We start from the raw sequence: 25001 nt of genomic DNA, 5'->3' as shown, positions 1-25001 counted from the left end.
GACACTAAGGGCAATTTAGCAAGGCCAACCCACCTAACCTGCACATCTTTGGACTGTGGGATGAAACCGGAGCACCCGGAGGCAACCCACGCAGACACAGGGAGAACATAGACTCCGCAGAGACAGTGACCCAAGCCTGGAATCAAACCTGGGACGCTGGAGCTGTGAAGCAATTGTGCTAACCACTATGCTACCGTGCAGCACGGTGGCTCGGTCTCAGTGCCAGGGACCCAGGTTCAATTCCAGTCTTGCTTCTCCCCGTGTCTGCGTGGGTTTCCTCCGGGTGCTCCAGTTTCTTCCCACAGTCCAAAAATGTGCGGTTTAGGTGGATTGGCCATGCTAAATTAACTTCATTTGAAGCCTACTTGTGACAATAAGCGATTTTCATTTCATTTCATTTTTCAAAAGGTTAGTTGGAGTTGCCAGGGTAGTAATAATCATTATGTCCCAAGTTTTCAATGAAGTTACTGTGAAAATCCCCTAGTCGCCACATTCCAGCAGCTGTTTGGGTACAGTGAGGGAGGATTCAGAATGTCCAATTCACCCAAGAAGCACGTCTTTCCGGAGTTGTGGGAGGAAACCGGAGGGCCCGGAGCAAACCAACACAGACACTGGGAGTACATGCAAACTCCTCACAGACGGTGACCCAAGCCGGGAATCGAACCTGCGTCCCTGGCACTGTGAAGCAACAGTGCTAACCACTGTGCTACCGTGGATAGTGTGGAGATATGGGCCTAGTTGGGTGCTTTCAGAAGGTCGGTGCAGACTTGATGGGCTGAATGGCCTCCTTCTGCACTGTAGTGATTCTATGGTAGAGAGGAAAAATCTACAAAGACGCCTCGATCTAGTTGTAACAAATAGTAACAGATATAGATCATTAAATTACAGCAAAACAGTATGCATGGTTAAATCAAATAAACACAGCTGGTTACAAAATAATAGTGGAATTGAAAGAAATAAACCAAGTTGAATCATGTTCTTATATAGGTAGCCTAATAATATCCGATGGGAAAAGTGATCAAGACATCAGGGCATGCATAAAATTTTAAAAGCAAACCTTCGCAACAATGTCAGGCCCCTTTGGAAATAACATGTCTATGGAAAGCAGAATGTAATTACAAAAGTATCTGGTAAACTTTACTATATGAATGCAAAAGTTGGAATACAAGCAAGATAAATTAAAAGCAACAGAATGTGGTTTCTGGACAACACACAAATCTAATGAGGACGTTTTGAGGAAAGTAGATACACAAGATCTTTTGCAGACAATAACCAACAGGCAACCACAATTCTAAGGGCAAGTAGTTAGGGGAGATAAAACAGAATACTGTATCCGGTGGTGAGTGGTAAAATTGAGGGTAGCAGAGCAAGAGGGAGACAAAGGAGGAAATCCAACTGTTCTGTTCCTTAAGTTGTCAGTGTAAGATTTGAGAACATTACCAAGGTGTTGGCTGCAGTCAAAGACCATGAAACATGGAGAGCTTTGATCACCAACATAAAAAATGGAACCTGGAGAGAAAGAAGATCATGCTTATATGTTAATTTGTTTTACAAAGAAAATTTTCAAAATCTGGGTTAGGATGTTGGCAAAGTCAAGCAAAACTTCAGAGCTGCTGCCAGAATCAGGTATCAGATTACCAAAAGAGCATGCCCAAATTCCAATTTCTCATTGTCAGATGGGTCATATTAAATCTATTTGAACGCTTTGCCATTCAGGTAAGGTGTGAATTGATCCAAATTAGTAAATTACAACAACAAAAAAGCCATTTCCTAGACTTAAGAAGTTGATGTATCAGCATGTGTACCAGCAGTTCAGTTGCAGGGAGAATGCAAAAACATGTATGGAACAGTGCTTCACCAGTGGCACGAGATACCAATGGCTTTCATACATGCCGTACACATTAATGACAGAAAGTAAACCATATTCAACAAGTATTTGAAATGAAGGGCATTTTTATTTCTAAATTATTTAAATTCATGCCAACCATGAATGTCGGAAGTGGCTGGCAGTGTTAGTTTGATATATTGCTTGCTCAATATGAAAGCGAAATTCAACAACCATACAAAGCTCTATACATTTAACACAAAGCTGCAAAGGAACCCTTAAATTTTGATAATGTAGCATGTATATACATTTAGAAAAAACAGTACTTGAAACAAAATTGCAGATATTTAGAGTACAGAATATAAATCAGTTGCTCCTGGTCACTTATGTATCTTCATCTGAAGAATAGCAAGACAATCCCAGAATTCCACAGCTTTTATTCAGCAAAATAGATTCTTGTGAATCTTCGGTCCTCTTGGAGGCTTGTATTTCTTCTATCTCTCTGTTCAAGTCTGTTTTGGTTCCAAAGGAAGATGAAGTTTCTAAGTTTGGTAGCTTAGACAAAAGAATTTTGGTCATATTTTGGGAGTCTTCTCCAACTGTATTTTTCAGAGTTGAGTGCATCGAAAATCTTGGTGAAATTCTAGCAGGATTAAAAGTGAGGGGCTGGTCCTGAAACTTGGAATTAACCATTAAACAGTCATAGGTGACAGCATCTGGTATCTGTCGGCTGAGGCGGCTCCTTTCCCTTCCTTCATCAGTTTTCTTGCCAGAGTCATACTCTGGAGTCCCATCGTAAGATTCATTTGAAGGAGGTGTACATAATCGTTTCAAACTGTGCGAAGTAGCTGCAAATAACAAAACCTTAACTTACTAAAGGAGAACACTAGTCCATCTGACTAATAATCTAATTACTGGATTTAAATTTTCAGATGGTAAAATTGGCTAACAGAGCTTTATAAAAATGGAAGCTATAAGGATTAAACAACGTACTGGGATTACAAATGTTTAGTTCATATATTTGTGGCAAAATCACTTTTCCAACATTTTACATAAAATATGCAAGATTTGGTATAAAAGTCAATTTGAATCTATATAAACTGACAATGAGCAGTGTTCAAAAATTATTTTGAGGAAATCTAAACAAGGGGCTACGGTTCAATGGTGGCGATCATAATTGAATAGAAGAAAAGGTGAGAAAAATCAATATTTTGAGGTATATTAACATATTAATTTTAAAAGGTGTTTTTGAATAAATAATGTTATTAAATGGAAAACTGAAGGGGATTATCTGTGGCATAGTTTTATAACAATTAATGAAATTACACTGTATAGCAGGAATATCTACAATTAGGTTGGCATTAAATTACATTGGATTAGCTGGAGGACCTTCTAAGTGCCAGAAAAAGATCAAGTGGGTCTTCCAGGATTGAATTCATGCTTCCTCCCAGTTCATGCAAGAAAAAATAAACTGTCAACGTGTTTCCAGTTATGATTCTTTTGTTAATATCAACTCCTCAATCCAAAATGTTAACCCTGTTCCTCTCTCCACAGATGTTGCCAGACCTGATGAGTATTTCCAGATTTTTCTAGTTTCATTTCAGATTTCTATCATCCAGAGTATTTTGCTTTGCTTTCAGCAATGGAAGTCTAAGGGACACCAAACTGCATTAACGCAGGTGAGGAGAGATAAAGAAGCATTAATGTAAAATTAGTTGTCCAAATGGGCTTTAAATAGGTTCGGAACACGAGTTAAGGAGAGAGGCAGAATAATAATAATTGCTTATTGTCACAAGTAGGCTTCAATGAAGTTCCTGTGAAAAGCCCCTAGGATGCAATTCTAAATGAAGGGAATTGCAGAGAGTTGCTGAAAGCTACACCAATATTTGAGTCGGGAGGAACACATTTCAGGCAAGAGAGAGATTCATGACAGGCCAGAGTGAAGTACAAAAGGGTGATGAAGGAATAAAGCTGCAGCAAGTTGCAGAAATAGCAAAACCTGCAGTAATTCTCCCATCGGGAGACTAAGTCCCGACGCCGGAGTGAAAACCGGAGTGTTTCACTCCGGCGTCGGAGGCCATTCCCAGCCCCCTATTCTCCCGCCCCCAGGGGGGGGGGGGGCTAGGAGCGGCGCCGCGTCATTTACGCGCGCCGGGCCTTGGCGCCGCGTAAATGAGACGCCACGTGGTTGCCGTCCTCCCCGCAGCCGCCCAGCAAGAAGATGGCAGATCGATCTTGCGGGGCAGCGGAGGTCCTCCTTCAGAGGCACCGGCCCGCCGATCGGTGGGCACCGATCACGGGCCAGACCCCTTTTGAGCCCCCCCCACCCCGGTGCAGGAACCCCCCTCGCCCCCCGCAGGCCGCCCCCACAGCATTCCCGCCGGCAGCGACCAGGTGTGGATGGCACCGGCGGGAACCTGTCGTGCTGGCATCTGGGCCGGAGAATCGCCGCTCGCCCATTACCAACGGCAAGCGGTGATTCTCCCAGCGGCCAGCCATGATTCGCGCCGGGGGGGGGGGGGGGGGGGGGAAGAGAAGAGAATCGCGGGCGGGCGTTGGGACGGTGTGGCGGGACTCGCGCGGCGCCCGGGCGATTCTCCCACCCAGCGTTTGGGGGGGGGGGAGAGAATTCCGCCCAGGGTGAACCATGAAGAATTGGAAGTTCAGGACGAGGATTTAAAATTGAATTAATGCCCCATTAAGAGAATATTTACATTATTATATCTACAGTCCACCAGAGGTCCAATTGCTGCTTAGCTATAAATTACCCCCAGATATAACTTTGAATACCCGGTTGGTTGATGGTCTGTGGTGCAGAGTTAGGTGGTCTTTTCCGCGTGTAAGCACGGGGTTTCCAAGGGTGCTCCTTGTGGGAAGGGTCTAACTGACGCAGCTTCCACAAGTAACGCTGATACTCCTTCTGAAGTTTTTCAATATAATCCTGGAATTCCTTTATCTTCCTTTCTGAGTAATGGGATAATTGTGATTGCTGTGAAGCAGAGAAAATATTTCCTCTTTATTGTATCATTGTAATGCGATTCATAGAAGTTATAGCAAAGAGGCCATTCAGCCTTCCATGTCGGTGATTGTTCTTTGAAAGCACAAATCACCAAGTGCCACTCCCACCTTCTCCCTTTTCAGATGATCCAATTCCCTCTTGAATGCCTCCATTGAACCAGCCCCCATCACACTCGCAGGCAGTGCATTTCCAAAACCCAACCACACACTGAAAAATATTTTCATGTTTCCATTGCTCTTCAGCCAATTACCTTAAATCCGTGCACTCTGGTTCTCGATTACATAGAACATACAGTGCAGAAGGAGGCCATTCGGCCCATCAACTCTGCACTGGCCCACTTAAGCCCTCACTTCCACCCTATCCTCGCAACCCAATAACCCCATCTAACGTTTTTTTTTTTCCGGCACCAAGGACAATTTATCATGGCCAATCCACCTAACCTGCACGTCTTTGGACCGTGGGAGGAAACCGGAGCACCCGGAGGAAACCCACGCAGACACGGGGAGAACGTGCAGACTCCACACAGTCAGTGACCCAGCAGGGAATCGAACCTGGGACCCTGGCGCTGTGAAGCCACAGTGCTATCCACTTGTGCTACCGTGCTGCCCTATAAATTCTTACACCAATGAGAACAGTTTCTCCCTTGTCTAATATGTGGCAAGAAGAGCAGGGTCCTAACGCCAACGCATGGCGACGTCCACTATAAACATTCTTCCAGTCCGAAAAAAAAAACAACCCCTCATCACTACTGTGAACTGTCACTAAGCCAATTTTGTATTCATGTTGCTACTGTACTCTGACCGGCTTGAAAGGATACTGGAGAGGGAGGGGGAGGATCCAGTTGTTGTGGTCCATGTCGGTACCAACAGCATAGGCAAGTCTAGAAAAGAGGACCTGTTTCGAGATTATAAAAAGCTAGGATTCAAATTAAAAAACAGGTCCTCAAGGGTCATAATCTCCGGATTACTGCCCGAGCCACGTGCAAATTGGCATAGGGAGGCAAGAATAAGGGAAGTTAACACGTGGCTGAAAGAGTGGTGTGGGAAAGAGGGGTTCCTTTTCATGGGACACTGGCATCAGTTTTGGGACAGGGGGACCTATACCGTTGGGATGGTCTCCACCTGAACCGAGCTGGGACCAGTATTCTGGCGAAAAGAGTAAATAGGGTGGTCAATAGGACTTTAAACTAGAGATTGGGGGGGGAAAGAGAGAGAGAGAGAGAGAGAGAGAGAGAGAGAGAGAGAGAGAGAGAGAGAGAGAGAGAGAGAGAGAGAGAGAGAGAGAGAGAGAGAGAGTGAGAGAGAGAGAAGGGAAAGTCAGGGAACCAAGAGGTGAAGTAATCAGTGGGAAGCGTAGCTGCTTAGGAATACAAAAAAGCACGAAAAGACAGAACTCAGGAGAGGTTACGATAGTCCCCATCCCACAAAATATGACATAGTGTATGGAAAGGCTCAGTAAACCAAGGTCCACCACACTAAGAAAACAAAAAGGGACGGTCAATAGAGAATTAAAGGTGCTATATTTAAATGGACGCAGTGTACGGAACAAGGTAGATGAGCTTGTGGCCCAGATTGTGACTGGCAGGTATGATGTGGTAGGCATCACAGAGACATGGTTGCAGGGCGTTCAGGACTGGCATTTAAACATCCAGGGATTCACAACCTATCGAAAAGAGAGGGAGGTGGGCAGAGGGGGCGGGGTTGCCTTGTTAATTAGGAATGACATTAAATCAATAGCACTAAATGACATAGGGTCAGATGATGTGGAGTCTGTGTGGGTAGAGTTGAGGAACCACAAAGGCAAAAAAACATAATGGGAGTTATGTACAGGCCTCCTAACAGTGGTCAGGACCAGGGGCACAAAATGCACCACGAAATTGAAAGTGCCTGTCAGAAAGGCAAGGTCACAGTGATCATGGGGGACTTCAATATGCAGGCGGACTGGGTAAATAATGCTGCCAGTGGACCCAAGGAAAGGGAATTCATTGAATGTTTACACGAGGGCTTTTTGGAACAGCTTGTGATGGAGCCCACGAGGGGACAGGCCATTCTGGACTTAGTGTTATGTAATGAGCCAGACTTGATTAAAGATCTTAAAGTAAGGGAACACTTAGGAGGCAGTGATCATAATATGGTAGAATTCAATCTCCAATTTGAAAGAAAGAAGATAGAATCAGATGTAAAGGTGTTACAGTTAAATAAAGGTAACTGCAGGGGCATGAGGGAGGAACTGACGAAAATCGACTGGGAGCAGAGCCTAGTGGGAAAGACAGTAGAACAGCAATGGCAGGAGTTTCTGGGAGTAATTGAGGACACAGTACAGAGGTTCATCCCAAAGAAAAGAAAGGTTATCAGAGGGGGGATTAGGCAGCCATGGCTGACAAAGGAAGTTAGGGAATGCATCAAAGCAAAAGAGAATGCCTATAATGTGGCAAAGAGTAGTGGGAAGTCAGAAGATTGGGAAGGCTACAAAAACAAACAGAGGATAACAAAGAGAGAAATAAGGAAAGAGAGGATCAATTATGAAGGTAGGCTAGCCAGTAACATTAGGAATGATAGTAAAAGTTTCTTTAAATACATTAAAAACAAACGGGAGGCAAAAGTAAACATTGGGCCACTCCAAAATGATGCTGGTAATCTAGTGATGGGAGACAAGGAAATAGCTGAGGAACTAAATAAGTACTTTGCGTCAGTCTTCACAGTAGAAGACATGAGTAATATCCCAGCAATTCAGGAGAGTCAGGGGGCAGAGTTGAATATGGTAGCCATCACAAAGGAGAAAGTGCTAGAGAAACTAAGAGGTCTAAAAATTGATAAATCTCCAGGCCCAAATGGGCTACATCCTAGAGTTCTAAAGGAGATAGCTGAAGAAATAGTGGAGGCGTTAGTTATGATCTTTCAAAAGTCACTGGAGTCAGGGAAAGTCCCAGAGGATTGGAAAATCGCTGTTGTAACCCCCTGTTCAAAAAGGGAACAAGGAAAAAGATGGAAAATTATAGGCCAATTAGCCTAATCTCGGTTGTTGGCAGGATTCTAGAATCCATTGTTAAGGATGAGATTTCTAAATTCTTGGAAGTGCAGGGTCAGATTAGGACAAGTCAGCATGGATTTAGTAAGGGGAGGTCGTGCCTGACAAACCCGTTAGAGTTCTTTGAAGAGATAACAAATAGGTTAGACCAAGGAGAGCCAATGGATGTTATCTATCTTGACTTCCAAAAGGCCTTTGATAAGGTGCCTCACGGGAGACTGCTGAGTAAAATAAGGGCCCATGGTATTCGAGGCAAGGTACTAACATGGATTGACGATTGGCTGTCAGGCAGAAAGTTGGGATAAACGTTTCTTTTTCGGAATGGCAACCGGTGACGAGTGGTGTCCCGCAGGGTTCAGTGTTGGGGCCACAGCTGTTCTCTTTATATATTAACGATCTAGATGATGGGACTGGGGGCATTCTGGCCAAGTTTGCCGATGATACAAAGATAGGTGGAAGGGTAGTATGGAGGAGGTGGGGAGGCTGCAGAAAGATTTAGACAGTTTAGGAGAGTGGTCCAAGAAATGACTGATAAAATTCAACGTGGGCAAGTGCGAGGTCTTGCACTTTGGAAAAAAGAATAGAGGCATGGACTATTTTCTAAACGGTGACAAAATTCAATGCTGAAGTGCAAAGGGACTTGGGAGTCCTAGTCCAGGATTCTCTAAAGGTAAACTTGCAGGTTGAGTCCGTAATTAAGAAAGCAAATGCAATGTTGTCATTTATCTCAAGAGGCTTGGAATATAAAAGCAGGGGTGTACTTCTGAAGCTTTATAAAGCATTAGTTAGGCCCCATTTAGAATACGGTGAGCAATTTTGGGCCCCACACCTCAGGAAGGACATACTGGTACTGGAGCAGGTCCAGCGGAGATTCACGTGGATGATCCCAGGAATGGTAGGCCTAACATACGATGAACGTCTGAGGATCCAGGGATTATATTCATTGGAGTTTAGGAGGTTGAGGGGAGATCTAATAGAAACTTACAAGATAATGAATGGCTTAGATAGGGTGGACGTAGGGAAGTTGTTTCCATTAGCAGGGGAGACTAGGACCCGGGGGCACAGCCTTAAAATAAAAGGGAGTCACTTTAGAACAGAGATGAGGAGAAATTTCTTCAGCCAGAGAGTGGTGGGTCTGTGGAATTCATTGCCAGAGGGAGGTGGAGGCCGGGACGCTGAGTGTCTTTCAGACAGAAGTTGATGAATTCTTGATTTCTCGAGGAATTAAGGGCTATGGAGAGAGAGCAGGTAAATGGAGTTGAAATCAGCCATGATTGAATGGTGGAGTGGGTTCGATGGGCCGAATGGCCTTACTTCCGCTCCTATGTCTCATGGTCACTTTTATTCCCACGAGGACTAACTTTGCTCATAAGTCTATTGTATAGCATTGTATCAAATGCCCTTTGGAAATCCATGCCCATTACCCCCACAGAATTACTCTCATCAACCCTCTTTGAAATGAATGTAAATCGCTTGTCACAAGTAGGCTTCAATGAAGTTACTGTGAAAAGCCCCTAGTCGCCACATTCCGGCACCTGTTCGGGGAGGCTGGTACGAGAATTGAATCATGCTGCTGGCCTGCCTGGGTCTGCTTTAAAAGCCAGCTATTTAGCCCAGTGTGCTAAACCACTGTTCCCTGTTAAAACTATCTACCGAGAAACATACATAAAATAAATGAGCACACCCAATGTTACATCCGTAACAAACCCTAACAAAATATCTTTAATAAAAATAAATTGGTTAACAAAAAAATACTTATACAGCACAAATCTTCCTATATATTGTTTTCTTACAGGAGGATCCATTACTAAGAAATTCCCTTGATACAATTCTGAAGAAAAGTCATTTTTGACTGAAAACCTGAATTTTCACCACAAAAAATGGGTTGATATTGCTGAGCAGGGGAATTTCTTTCTCCTGAACTTCCAACATTATCAGTGCCCCTTTCATAAACTGAATTACTCACCTGAAGGTAATACTCAATTTCGGTCTTGATGCTTGGAATCCATTTTTTCACTTCAACAGCTGAATTCAAGGATGACTAGAAATAAGAGACAACAAATTCAAATCACCACTAGTGACACCAGTGGTCACTGGAAGCTAACTTGCAATGCCCATTTCTTCATGCATTGTATTGCTTGGTTTCAGGGAAAAGCCTTATTTTATTAGCAATGAAAACATACTTTTCAGTAGGTATGAATTCAGACTTGAATCAATTAACTTTCCTATAAAGTTTGTTACTAAGTCATAAATATGAATAAACCGCAGCATTAACACGGACAGCAAGATTATACACACTGCTAATTGAAATCTAAAATATATCACTTTGGCTTTTGCTACGGCACTTAAGAGATGAATTCTGCAGCAGATCCCTGCCCCAAAACAGGAACCTTCTTGTCAACTTTGCAGTACCACTAACAGCCATTTCTGAAGATTTTCTGCATGCGCTCACTTGGCATGCCGTGTCTATTTCAAACAAAATTAGATAAAGAATCATTACAAACAGTGAATATACTTCAAAAATAATTTAACTGTGGAACATACGGAGGTTGTGGTGTCACACAAAGGCAAGTTTCTCCCTTTTTTTAATACATTGTATTTGTTTGAAATAGGACAGCAGGAAAGAAACACGCATCTCAGCCATTGAATACAAATGTAGTTTGGATCTTGCATGGAGGAAATACATTAAAAAAAAAAAATTGGTACAGAATTAATGTACACATTTAATTTCTAAAGTGGAGTATGGTGTAATAAGAGGAGCATGTGCAATCACAACCACCTCCCTGTGCCTAAGCTTTTGTAAAGCACCTTCTTAATAAATTTACTATTGTGGCACTGTCAGATGTTAGGGCTGCAAAGTTGGGACAATGGAGGATGACTTTTATTGCTCTGTACTGCATCATGGCACAGTGTTATACAACACAATTTACAACCCCCTTCTGCCCCAACTACTACCAAGTTGCTCAGATATGAAGAAAAGCTGAACAAAAGTTAAAATTCAGAAACCCAAACGCCAAAACTGAAAAAGCAACCAGCATTTGAGTCTTGTTGTTAAATAAGAGATGGCAATATTCAGCACCTGTAGAAGGTTATTGCATTAGCAGGACCACAGGAACCTTGGTTTACTTTCCTAGCCAAATAGGTTGCTCCATTATAAAACTGCAACTTCAGACATCAGGAAAAAATGGTTTCGTTACTCACCAGTTTGGGTCTGTTTTGATGTATCTCTCTCAGCCGACCTTCTATTAGCAAAAACAAAGTGATTAAAAACTGTAGTACGTGACTAATGCCGTTGATACACTTAAATATACAACACTAAGATCAACACAATCTTCATGGGGCAGCACAGTGGTTAGCACAGTTGCTTCACAGCTCCAGGGTCCCACGTTCGATTCCTGGCTTGGGTCACTGTCTGCGAGTCAGCATGTTGCCCCCGTGTCTGCGAGGGTTTCCTCCGGGTGCTCCGGTTTCCTCCCGCAGTCCAAAGATGTACAGGTTAGGTGGTTTGGCAATGCTAAATTGCCCTTAGTGTCCAAAAAAGGTGGGGTTACTGGGATAGAGTGGAGGTGGGGGGTTTGGGTGGGATGCTCTATCCAAGGGCCGGTGCAGACTCGATGGGCCAAATGGCCTCCTTCTGCACAGTAAATTCTATGATTCTATGCAGGAGACAGAGGAAGAGTGATTTAGTGAGCAAATTTTGGAGCTCAGGGCCTAGGGGCTTTTCACAGTAACTTCACTGAAGACTACTTTTGACAATAAGCGATTATTATTATAGTTGAAAATGGTGGAACACAGAACATTGAGAATCTATGAGGCCAGAGGAGCGCAAGGTTCTGAGGGTTGTGGGGCTGGAGGAAATTACAGACATAGGGGGGAGCTCTTGAAACAAAGGCGAGAATAATAAAAGTATTTTGCTGAACCTAAAGATACCGTAGATTAGTGATTATACGGGTGAGTACAGCAGCCACTAAAAATGGCACCATACCTTCCAATTTTGGTAATACACATTAAGTTCAAGTATCTAGAGCTGATAACTAAGAGCTGGAAAAAAGAGTTTAAGTGATGTTAGGTGATGTCAAAGTGGGTTACACGCTGCACAGACAGTGACCCAAGCTGGGAATCGAACCTGGGACCCTGGTGCTGTGGTGCAACAGTGCTAACCACTGCTACCGTGCCGCTTTTCATTGTTTGCGAAGCACTGAGATTGGGCCATACAGTCGTGGTCAAAGAAAAGGCACAGAACGCTGCAGATAGCTCGTATCGCATAAAATTGCACGTTGAAAGAAGGGTGAATTTCTTAAGCAAATATTTGATACGGCAAATGTTGAGCTACAGCACTCGAATGCAGTTAACTTGCTGAGTTGTCGGTAAATCGCTAAATTATATACACACTAATAGTGGTGACCGGTCACGCAAATCAAACCAGACTATGCAGTTAAGGATAACATTGAGAACGCTTCACGAATTTTGGCTGAATTATAATGCCAACGTCTCCCAGTCTCAAATGGCCCTCAACAAACTTCCTTCTGGCTGCGCCGGCAAAGTAGCCCAAAAAGGCGAGTCACGAAGCTGTTCTGGGGATCCGCAGCTCGTCGTCACCCAGCCACATTACACAGACATCCACATCGATCAACAGATGAGAGATGGAGCGGCTTCCTTTACCCTCCTTCTCCCTCTGCAGCCACAGTCGGTTCAGGTTCCCCAGCTGCTTTTCTTCATTGCGAGCCATCTGCTCCCATCAACACACCAAGCCGGTCCTCCGCCTTCCCGGCATCCACCTTGCTCATCCAGTCCTCCGTATTCCCGGCATCCTCGGGTTAGGGTCGGCACTTCCACGCGTGACATCTGAAACCAGTCTGTCACGTGATGAGGTTAGGCCGTAGGTTAGTTGTGTGTTGAATTATTTGCAAGTTTAAAGATTTCGTTCTAAGTTTTCTCAGACGCAAGTGCACATATCAACCTCGCCAACTGACAAAAACAAAACTGTCCAAGGGCTTCTTATAACAAACTTGACAACACTAAAACAGCTCTCAGTATTAACATTGCTGTGGACTGCAGGATTACCCCTGCCTCCCTCCCAGAATGGGGGCATGGATCACCCACAGATAGTGGACTTGTATCTCCCTAATCTGCTGTCATCTTGTATGGGAGTCACAGAGGCTTCAAATTGCCAGCTGCTCCATGACATCACCAGGGACTGCTGAGGAGAAAATGCCAGCTGTCGTGTAAGGTACACTGGTCTAACACTGGATGCAGCTTAGATCAGAAAGATACTCCAGACCTTGAAGTTAGTTCAATCAGTTCTCTGAGTTCGACTCTGCTAACCTAAGTGTAATGTGGTTACTCTGACTGAACCAGACTAGCTCTTAGCCACGTGGTGGAGGTGTGAGGTTGTAACAACACCCTTGACTGACTCTCTAGATGTTCATCAGTGGAAAGAGGCGGAGTGTGAGCGCCTCGTGTCTTTTATAGTCAGATCCCACCCGAGTGTCCTGCCTGCTTATTGGTCATGTCCTGTTCCCTTTGGGATCAATGCAGATGCGCAGGTCTCCAGAGGGTTTTTTAACCACCACCATCGAGCTGACCCAGTCAGTTGGTTCGGTTACCCTGGAAATGATCCCCTGCTGCTGCAGCTCCTTGAGCTGTTCCTTCAGGCGCTCCTTCAGCGGAACTGGGATCCGGCATGGTGCATGGACCACTGGCTTGGCATCAGGTCGCAGTACGATCTTGTACCGATATGGCAAAGTGCCCATCCCGTCAAACATATCTGGATACCGAGCGAGGATGTCGTCAATGTCAGCTTGAAGATCCACGTTGGAGGATGTCGTTGAATAAACCCGCTGCACCAGGTTTAGCTTTTTTACAGGCATGCACGCCCAGTAGGGATGCCCTGTCCGGCTTGACAATTTCAAACCTTAGCCATGCATGGGTACTCCGGTTGGAGACGAGTAGATGGCAGGACCCCAATGCCGTGATGGCATTACCGTTATAGTCCAGGAGCTGGCAGGCTGCTGGAAGGACCTTGGGGGGGCTTCTTGATGTGTTTAGAGTCTGCCTGTGACAGGAGGTTGGCAGACGAACCTGTATCCAGCTTGAACTGGATGGAGCAGCGGTTGACCTGCATCACCGCACGCCATTCGTCCTCCAAATCCACAGCGAGGATGGACTGAATGCGAGATGAGTTAGGTGTGGCATGTTCACATGTGGTAATGATGCCCACTCGGTAGGGGGACTCCAGGCACTCGTCCTCTGGATCCGTTGTACTGCCAGGATCAGGATCTTGTAATCGTCATTGCACATTCTGGACGCGCCGTCGTTGGAATTGTGAGCGCTGGCTCTGACTGGTGGTGCAGACCTGCACAAGGCTGCATAGTGTCCAGGCTTCCCGCAGTTTAAACATCGCCTGCCTCTTGCAGGGCAGTGTCCCTTTATGTGGGCGTTGCCACAGTTCGGGCACGTCATGACGTCGGCGTCGTGACGCGGTGTACATCGTTGCACATGCGCAGTGCAGTTGGCAGATGTCTGCACCTGCGCAGTGTGGGTGTTGGCCGCTTCGTTATCCAGTTCGCATCGCGCACGCTTGGGGCTCTGGGAAAAGCGCGCAAAATGGCTGCTGTCTTCAATGCTGAGGCGCTGTGTCCGGGAGATGGCCCTGCACACTCACTGCCTCGTGGGAGGCAAGTTTCTCATTTTCAGCCGATTTGTATTGGGAATACCGATTTTTTTGCATGCTCATGCACTGTATATGTTTCAATCTCGACTGGCAGGGTCATATGCTTGATTTTTAAGAGCTGCTCTCTCAGGATCAGCGTGAACTCCAAACACGATTTGGTCTCTAATCATGGAGTCAGCAATATCACCAAAGTTGCAGGACAGCGCTAGCAGGCAGAGGCTAGTTACGAAGGCATTGAAAGACTTCCGGGTGCGGCGATGACCAGCTGAGTCGCACGTTTCGGCAGCTCCCGGTGGAACGGACTTTTGGGCTCTTAATAAGAGCCCCAACGGCAATTTTAACGGCTAAAAGTACTGTGCGGTGAACCAGAAGGGAATCCCCCCTGGATACGGATGAAAAAAGGAGAGGAAGGTGGCCGGATTGCGGTGGATCCTTTAGAGCAGCGGCAAGGAAGGCAAGCAAAAACCAAGATGGCGTCGGAAGGTGGCAGTTTAATATGGGGCCCCGAACAACACGAGTTTTTGAAACGCTGCGTGGAACAACTCAAAAAGGAAATGAAGAAGGAGCTGTTGGCCCCGATATGACAGGCGATCGAAGGGCTAAAGGAGGAGCAAAAGACCCAGGAGCGGGAGCTTCGGGTCGTGAAGGCAAAGGCTGCCGAGAATGAGGACGACATACAGGGCCTGGTGGTGAAGACGGAGATGCATGAGGCACACCATAAACGATGTGTGGAAAGGCTGGAGGCGCTGGAGAACAACGCGAGGAGGAGCAACCTAAGGATTCTTGGTCTTCCTGAAGGTGCGGAGGGAGCGGACGTCGGGGCATATGTGAGCACGATGCTCCACTCGTTAATGGGAGCGGAGGCCCCGGCGGGTCCGCTGGAGGTGGAGGGAGCATACCGAGTGATGGCGTGAGGACCGAGAGCAGGAGAAATTCCTAGAGCCATAGTGGTGAGATTCCTCCGTTTTAAGGATAGAGAGATGGTCCTTAGATGGGCAAAGAAAACTCGGAGCAGTAAGTCGGAGAACGCGGTGATCCGCGTATACCAAGACTGGAGTGCGGAGGTGGCGAGAAGGAGGGCGAGCTTTAATCGGGCCAAGGCGGTGCTTCACAAAAAGAAGATAAAATTCGGAATGCTGCAACCGGCAAGACTGTGGGTCACATATCAAGGGAGGCACCACTACTTTGAGACGGCGGATGAGGCGTGGACTTTTATCGTGGAAGAAAAATTGGAATGAGCGGGTTATTAAAAAAAGAACGTTTGAAACAAAGTGGTGGGGCGAGTATGGGGGGCGAAGAGGGGGGTAAAAAGGGGGGAAAGAGGAGTTTTATGTTATTAATCCTGCGATGTGGTAACTTTTCTCTCTTCCACAGGAGGTGGTGGGGGGAGGAAAGGAGGCGTTGGCCATTGGGGGCGGGGCCAAGGGGGAAGCGCGGGCTCGGTTCCCGCGCTATGATAATCATGGCGGGAATAGGGAAGCAGGAAGGAGGGGGCGTCGCACGGTGCGAGCCGAGGTCACGGGGGGAAGCCGAGGTCGGCCAGAGTTTGCTGACTTCTGGGAGCAACATGGGGGGTGTAACTAAGCTAGTGGGGGATCTAGCGGGGGGCTGGGAGGGGGGAATTATTGGGCTGCTGCTGCTGGGGAGAGGGGGGAGCTGGCATGGGGTGGGATGGGCGGGGGGGCACCGCCTGGGGGGGACACAGCTGCGTGGGAGCCGGGTGAGGAGCTGGAAAAAGGGGATGGCTAATCGACAAGGGGGGGGGGGGGTAAAAAGCCCCCCAACCCGGCTGATCGCGTGGAACGTGAGAGGGCTGAACGGGCCGATAAAGAGGGCACGGGTACTCGCACACCTTAAGAAACTTAAGGCAGACGTGGTTATGTTACAGGAAACGCACTTGAAACTGATAGACCAGGTGAGACTACGCAAAGGTTGGGTGGGGCAGGTGTTCCATTCGGGGCTAGATGTGAAAAACAGGGGGGTGGCTATATTAGTGGGGAAGCGGGTAATGTTTGAGGCAAAGACTATAGTGGCGGATAGCGGGGGCAGATACGTGATGGTGAGTGGCAAACTTCAGGGGGAGACGGTGGTTTTGGTAAACGTATGCCCCGAACTGGGATGATGCCAATTTTATGAGGCGTATGCTAGGACGCATCCCGGACCTAGAGGTGGGAAAGTTGGTAATGGGGGGAGATTTCAATACGGTGTTGGAACCAGGGCTGGACAGGTCGAGGTCCAGGACTGGAAGGAGGCCGGCAGCAGCCAAGGTGCTTAAAGATTTTACGGAGCAGATGGGAGGAGTAGACTCGTGGAGATTTAGCAGACCTAGGAGTAAGGAGTTTTCGTTTTTCTCCTATGTCCACAAAGTCTATTCGCGAATAGACTTTTTTGTTTTGGGAAGGGCGTTGATCCCGAAGGTGAGGGGAACGGAGTATACGGCTATAGCCATTTCGGATCACGCTCCACATTGGGTGGACTTGGAGATAGGGGAGGAAACAGAAGGGCGCCCACCCTGGAGAATGGACATGGGACTAATGGCAGATGAGGGGGTGTGTCTAAGGGTGAGGGGGTGCATTGAAAAGTACTTGGAACTCAATGATAATGGGGAGGTCCAGGTGGGAGTGGTCTGGGAGGCGCTGAAGGCAGTGGTTAGAGGGGAGCTGATATCAATAAGGGCACATAAAGGAAAGCAGGAGAGTAGGGAACGGGAGCGGTTGCTGCAAGAACTTCTGAGGGTGGACAGACAATATGCGGAGGCACCGGAGGAGGGACTGTACAGGGAAAGGCAAAGGCTACACGTAGAATTTGACTTGCTGACAACGGGTACTGCAGAGGCACAGTGGAGGAAGGCACAGGGTGTACAGTACGAATATGGGGAGAAGGCGAGCAGGTTGCTGGCCCACCAATTGAGGAAAAGGGGAGCAGCGAGGGAAATAGGGGGAGTGAGGGATGAGGAAGGAGAGATGGAGCGGGGAGCGGAGAGAGTGAATGGAGTGTTCAAGGCATTTTATAAAAAATTATACGAAGCTCAACCCCCGGATGGGAGGGAGAGAATGATGGGCTTTCTGGACCGGCTGGAATTTCCCAAGGTGGAGGAGCAGGAAAGGGTGGGACTGGGAGCACAGATTGAAATAGAGGAAGTAGTGAAAGGAATTAGGAGCATGCAGGCGGGGAAGGCTCCGGGACCGGGTGGATTCCCAGTTGAATTTTACAGGAAATATGTGGACTTGCTCGCCCCGCTACTGATGAGGACCTTTAATGAGGCAAAGGAAAAGGGACAGCTGCCCCCGACTATGTCTGAGGCAACGATATCGCTTCTAAAGAAGGAAAAGGACCCGCTGCAATGCGGGTCCTATAGACCTATTTCCCTCCTAAATGTAGACGCTAAGATTCTGGCCAAGGTAATGGCAATGAGGATAGAGGATTGTGTCCCGAGGGTGGTCCATGAGGACCAAACTGGGTTTGTGAAGGGGAGACAGCTGAATACGAATATACGGAGGCTGCTAGGGGTAATGATGATGCCCCCACCAGAGGGGGAAGCGGAGATAGTGGTGGCGATGGATGCCGAGAAAGCATTTGATAGAGTGGAGTGGGATTATCTGTGGGAGGTGCTGAGGAGATTTGGTTTTGGAGATGAGTATGTTGGATGGGTGCAGCTGTTGTATAGGGCCCCAGTGGCGAGTGTGGTCACGAATGGACGGGGCTCTGTATACATTCGGCTCCATAGAGGGACAAGGCAGGGATGCCCTCTGTCCCCATTATTGTTTGCACTGGCGATTGAGCCCCTGGCAATAGCATTGAGGGGTTCCAAGAAGTGGAGGGGAGTACTTAGAGGAGGAGAAGAACACCGGGTATCTCTGTATGCGGATGATTTGTTGTTATATGTAGCGGACCCGGCGGAGGGGATGCCAGAGATAATGCGGACACTTCGGGAGTTTGGAGAATTCTCAGGATATAAACTGAACATGGGGAAAAGTGAGTTGTTTGTGGTGCATCCAGGGGAGCAGAGCAGAGAAATAGAGGACTTTCCGCTGAGGAAGGTAACAAGGGACTTTCGTTACTTGGGGATCCAGATAGCCAAGAATTAGGGTACATTGCATAGGTTAAATTTAACGCGATTGGTGGAACAAATGGAGGAGGACTTCAAGAGATGGGACATGGTATCCCTGTCACTGGCAGGGAGGGTGCAGGCGGTTAAAATGGTAGTCCTCCCGAGATTCCTCTTTGTGTTTCAGTGCCTCCCGGTGGTGATCACGAAGGCTTTTTTCAAAAGGATCGAAAAGAGTATCATGAGTTTTGTGTGGGCCGGGAAGACCCCGAGAGTGAGGAAGGGATTCTTACAGCGTAGTAGGGATAGGGGGGGGCTGGCACTACCGAGCCTAAGTGAGTACTACTGGGCCGCCAATATCTCAATGGTGAGTAAGTGGATGGGAGAAGAGGAGGGAGCGGCGTGGAAGAGATTGGAGAGGGCGTCCTGTAGGGGGACTAGCCTACAAGCTATGGTGACGGCCCCATTGCCGTTCTCACCGAAGAAATACACCACAAGCCGGGTGGTGGTGGCGACTTTGAAAATTTGGGGACAGTGGAGACGGCATAGGGGAAAGACGGGAGCCTTGGTGGGGTCCCCGATAAGAAATAACCATAGGTTTGCCCCGGGGAGAATGGATGGGGGATTTGGAATATGGCAAAGAGCAGGAGTAACGCAACTGAAAGATCTGTTTGTGGATGGGAAGGTCGCAAGTCTGGGAGCGCTGACCGAGAAATATGGGTTGCCCCAAGGGAATGCATGCCGGTATATGCAACTGAGGGCTTTTGCGAGGCAACAGGTGAGGGAATTCCCGCAGCTCCCGACGCATGAGGTGCAGGACAGAGTGATCTCAAAGACATGGGTGGGGGACGGTAAGGTGTCAGATATATATAGGGAAATGAGGGACGAGGGGGAGATTATGGTAGATGAGCTGAAAGGGAAATGGGAAGAAGAGCTGGGGGAGGAGATTGAGGCGGGGCTGTGGGCGGATGCCCTAAGTAGGGTAAACTCATCGTCCTCGTGTGCCAGGCTAAGCCTGATTCAATTTAAGGTGTTACACAGGGCGCATATGACTGGAGCACGGCTCAGTAAATTTTTTGGGGTAGAGGATATGTGTGCGAGATGCTCGAGAAGCCCAGCGAATCACACCCACATGTTCTGGTCATGTCCGACACTACAGGGGTTCTGGGTGGGGGTGACAAAGGTGCTTTCGAAAGTAGTGGGGGTCCAGGTCGAACCAAGCTGGGGGTTGGCTATATTTGGGGTTGCACAAGAGCCGGGAGTGCAGGAGGCGAGAGAGGCCGATGTTTTGGCCTTTGCGTCCCTAGTAGCCCGGCGCAGGATACTGTTGATGTGGAAGGAAGCCAAGCCCCCGGGGGTGGAGACCTGGATAAATGACATGGCAGGGTTTATAAAGCTGGAACGGATTAAGTTCGTCCTAAGGGGATCGGCTCAAGGGTTCACCAGGCGGTGGCAACCGTTCGTCGAATACCTCACAGAAAGATAGAGAGAATGGAAAAGAAGGTAGCAGCAGCAGCCCGGGGGGGGGGGGGGGGGGGGGGGAGGAACCAGAAGGACTCTCAGGGTTGTTAATATATATGTATAATATGTATAGGTCGTTGCTATAAATAATTGTATATTGGACTGTTAAATCATATTTTTGGAGAGTGTTTATCTGAGACAAGGCAGTTGCCATTTAGTTTTCGTTTTCGTTTTTGTTATATATTTAGTCTTTGTTTATAAAACAGGTCATTGTTATTTATACTGTTATATTATTGTGTAAAGGATACACAATGTACTGTGATGGTTGGCCAAAAATTTTCAATAAAATATTTTTTAAAATAAAAATAAAAAAATAAAAAAAGAAGGCATTGAAAGATTCATCTTTACCTTGAAGACGTTGTTTGAATATGTAGCGCTCGAAGATTTCATTGGTGTCCACTTCACAGTGACTATCGAACTTGACCAGGATGGTCTGAAACTTTGTCTTGTCCTGGCCTTCAGTGAAGTTAAATGAGTTGAAGAGTTCGATGGCTTGATCACCTGCTGCTGAGAGGAGAAGCGCGATCTTTCTTGCACGAGACGCACCCTCGAGGTCTGAGGCTTCGATATACAGCAGAAACTTTTGCTTGAATATCCGCCAGTTGGCACTGAGATTGCCGGAGGTCCTGAGCTGGTGAGGAGCCTGAATCTTTTCCATGGTGCCAAGATACATGTGCTGGTCGCCACGGAACGGACTGAGGTAAGCCACCTTAAATTAGTAGTCTTCTGGTGTCGTGTTCGGTACACTGGTCTAACACTGGCTGCAACTGGATGCAGTTTAGATCAGAAAGATACTCCAGACCTTGAAGTTAGTTCAATCAGGTTTATTGAACTGTTAGCACAGTTCTCTGTGAGTTTGACTCTCTGCTAACTTAAGTGTGGTTACTCTGACTGAACCAGACTAGCTCTTAGCCACGCGGTGGAGGTGTGAGATTGTAACAACACCTTTGACTGACTCTCTAGATGTTCATCAGTGGAAAGAGGTGGAGTGTGAGTGCCTAGTGTCTTTTATAGTCTGACCCCGCCCCCCCCCCTCTCCCGAGTGTCCTGCCTGCTTATTGTTCATGTCCTGTTCTCTGTGTCCATTAACTGCTTGTCTGTATATCATTATGTGTGTGTCTGCATATCATGACACCAGCCTGGTAACATCATCCACCCCCATCCACCACTGAAATCAGATGGTGTGTCTGAAAGTGGTGGGAGGTGTGGGGGAACCTATGAAGTGGGGTTTGGGGAGTAAGGGGTATAGCTAATGCTTTGGTTGTGTGGGCATCGCAGACCCTTATTTCACCAATACTTATATGGGTAGTGCGGGCTAAACCAGGCATGATCTGCTATTGTGCTAGTCCTGATAATTAAAACTTTTAAGTGGAAATAATCTAAAGATGGGTCTTGGAAGATTCAAGTGATGGAGCTGTTGCTATTTCCTTTGGCAGATTGTTCCACTGTGGGATTGTCCTTGGGAAGAAATATTGTTCACATACTGTCTTGGAAACAAATGGTCTTTGTAGTTGTGTGGACTGCTGCTTCATGTTTTGTCATTGTCAGAGGGCACTAGGTATTTATTTCTGTTAATTCCCACAAGTCCATTCCTTATGGCCGTTATGGTGGCACAGTGGTTAGCACTGCTGCCTCACAGCTCCAGTGTCCCGGGTTCAATTCTGACCTCGGGTGACTGTGGTGTTTGCACTTTCTCCCCGTGTCTGCATGGGTTTCCTCCGAGTGCTCCAGTTTCCTCCCACAGTCCAAATATGTGCACATTAGGTGGATTGGCCATGCTAAATTGCCCCTTAGTGTCCAATACCTCTAAAGTCATCTACAGAATCATTCAAGAAAAAAATGATAATATTTATTCTTTCACAGGCATGAATGTAAACAGGGCAAATGTGATTTAACTGTAAGGACAATATCCATTCTGGTAAACTGATAATGAAGGAATTAGTAAGTACAGGTTATTTAGTAACACTTTGTCAACTATATTAGACTTATGTTTTTCTGAGTTATTTAAATAAAATTGCCTGGTCATTTTGTTTGCAAAAAATATATAGAGGCTGAATTTTCATGGGAATTCTCTGAATTGTCCATCGTAACTCGAATAATAATCTTTATTAGTGTCATAAGTAGGCTTACAGTAACACTGCAATGAAGTTACTGTGAAAATCTCCTAATTGCCACACTCCATCGTCTGTTCGGGTACACAGGTAGAATTCAGAGCGTCCAATTCACCTAACAAGACTTTTGGGACTTATGGGAGGAAACCAGAGTGCCCAGAGGAAACTCACGCGGTCACGGGGAGAACGTGCAGACTCCACACAGACAGTGACCCAAGCTGGGAATTGGTCCCTGGCGCTGTGAAACAACAGTGCTAACCACATTGCTACTGTGCCATGTAAATCCCCATTAAATGGGATCAGTGCTATTTTCTGAGGTTTCAGGTGCTCTGCTGCTGAACTGCTTTGCAAGTATTGTGATATACTGCCTTATACTAAGTAACTAGATCTGTACATGTGACCTCCACAAGTCTGACTTAAATATACTTTTCCATGAACCCTACAGGACTGGCATTTTCTATTTATTGATTCAATTTACTTGATTTAGTTTTATGGTAAACTGTCTTGATTTTTCCCATCTTTCTCATCTATGAGAATTGCAGTAAAATTTCACAAAAGGTATTGTCACAACCGAGGTCCATTTCACCAGAACTACAGTTCTCTATTGATGCCCAGAAATGTTGTACTTTTTGAACAATAGTTTAATTATAGGTAACTAAACCATCATATTCAACTAACTCACAATCCATAAACTAATAAAGTTCCATTAGAAAGTACAAAATATACCAAGCTAAATTCTCCGTTTCGTGTTGCTAGTAGCGGAATTCCCGGTGAAGCGGAGAATCCAGCATCGGGGAGAAAACAGCATCGATCCATTTCCGATGCTTCAGCCCTCTGCTGGCATCGGGATCAAGGTTTGCGCCCATGCGCCAGTGAGAGGTTGTAAATGGGTCTTAATGACTAATTTCCATCCACTTAGGGGGGGGGGGCAGGCACCATATTCTTCGGGCCCATGTGACTCTCCGGTCCTCTGGGTCAGAAATGACATGGGCGAGAATTACTACAGGTATGGATAAGCATGATCCTGATGTGGAGGATGGGCCAAGGGGGTAACCTCTTAAGGGAGTTGCCCCCAAAATCCATCCGAGAGCCACCCCCCCCCCCCCCAATACGAGTTACGTGCTGTCAATTTCCAGCTGACCACTTCAAAATCACTCAAGTGGGAAGGGAGGTGATTGGAAAGCACTTAACTCGGTTTGAAGAGGTTGATGTTTATAAATATTGCAGTTAGAGCACTTCAAATTTACTCAACTGTGAAGGAAGATGAATGAAACAAAGATGACAGCTGTGTGTGTGTGTGTGTGTATGTGTGTATGGGGGGGAGATATCTATCACAGTATAGTTAGGGAACTGAATGAATGGCTTGCAGCTCAAGGAACTGAGGGGTTTAAACACAGCTGACTGGTTTCTCTTTCCAGGAATTGACAGGTGGTGCTTCCTGTGTTTGAGACTGTCTAGACTGCTCTCGAGCTTCCAGACAGGCGTCTTTTTTCTGGGGGGCTTCCTGACAGGGGTCTCTTTTCGGGGGGAGGCTTCCTGCCAGGTGTCTCTTTTCTGGGGGACTTCCTAACAGGGGTCTCTTTTCTGGAGGGTCTGTAGGGGTCTCTTTATTTAGGGTGACTCTGGAAGGGTGTATGCTTATTTAGGAGGTCTCTGTGGGTGGGGGATGTGCGGTTCGGGTCACCCCATACATGGGAGAAGGTTGGGGGGGGAGATCCAGAAAATCCAGCGGTGAGGGTTGAATTGCGATGCGGAGGGGGGGGGTGGGGGGGCTAGCCGCGGAACCTCGCTCTTGGGCCACCCACTCAAAGTGGCCAATAGCGGGATTCCCCTGGAATTCCTTACAATCCTCACGATGCAGATTTTTGCATGGTGAAGGATTGGGAATCGCTTCCTGATCTGCAGGTGCAATTCAGCTCAGGAGGGAGAATATAGTCTCAGAAGCAGAGAATTTTGCCCACTATCAAATGTGAACATTCAATGCATATTGCTTAGAATTTTGAGTCACAAAGCGGTCTCTCATAACTTGCTTTTTCATCATGCGTTCCAATACATGATCACATGCAGTTAGTGATTGATGATGCAAGACATTGGGCAAGGATAGAGAAGTCGACTGAGGAAACAGTTTTCAGTTTATCAATTAACACATTTAGATGCATATACGCCAACAACTTTAACATAAGCACTATGTTGTCAATGGGAAAAGTAGAGTCAGGGATCACAAAAGACATTTGATAAACAGCCTGATTTCCTCTTGCAACCCTGTAACTGCCACATAGAGGATCAAACTGGAGACTGAGATGTTAGATTGATGCCCAGAGTTTTGTTTGATATCCTTCAGGATATCTTCAGGACATTTTTGAAAGTCCTTTTGAAATTTATGTTTTGTTCGGGATTTAAATAAATTACCTTTGATCTTTTGCGAGAAGCGGGTTTGATTTGCCAGATAGTTTTTTTTCCTCATTCCACACTTTAATGTGTTCTTACCAATACTTCAAAAGATCTTTAGTTGTGTAACTTAAAACAGATGCGTTTCTGTGATTCAAAGGTGCTGTGAGGATAGATTTAATGTTGTTAAGTTCTAAAGGTGAACCTCAGTGGGTTTCAGGGTTGAAATGAAAGAAAACCACAACACTCTCCTTGCTACCCTTGCACCACAAAAAAATTGCACTACTGTGTTCGGTTTAGGGGTAAGTTTGAAGCAAAAATACATTTTATGTCCCATTAAAACTACAACATGCAACTAAGATTCACTAAAATGGATCACCAATAGGGCA

General features: G+C 46.5%; 1 protein-coding gene across 1 annotated transcript; it reads right to left on the bottom strand.

Moving 5' to 3' along the window:
* Positions 1-1935: 1935 nt before the first annotated feature.
* LOC140426350 (uncharacterized) lies at positions 1936-12701 on the bottom strand. Its single transcript, XM_072511003.1, has 5 exons — positions 12534-12701; positions 11073-11113; positions 9838-9912; positions 4616-4814; positions 1936-2673 (listed from the first exon to the last, which is right to left on the bottom strand). Exons 1-5 carry the CDS (start codon positions 12598-12600, stop codon positions 2210-2212), a joined length of 846 nt encoding a protein of 281 aa, XP_072367104.1. The 5' UTR covers positions 12601-12701; the 3' UTR covers positions 1936-2209.
* Between the last annotated feature and the right edge of the window lie 12300 nt (positions 12702-25001).

This window comes from Scyliorhinus torazame, chromosome 7 (assembly GCF_047496885.1).
Source record: "Scyliorhinus torazame isolate Kashiwa2021f chromosome 7, sScyTor2.1, whole genome shotgun sequence".
Classification (NCBI taxonomy): Eukaryota; Metazoa; Chordata; class Chondrichthyes; order Carcharhiniformes; family Scyliorhinidae; genus Scyliorhinus; species Scyliorhinus torazame.
The sequence above is the reverse complement of the archived record's forward strand: the minus strand, read 5'-3'. Positions and strand labels throughout refer to the sequence as shown.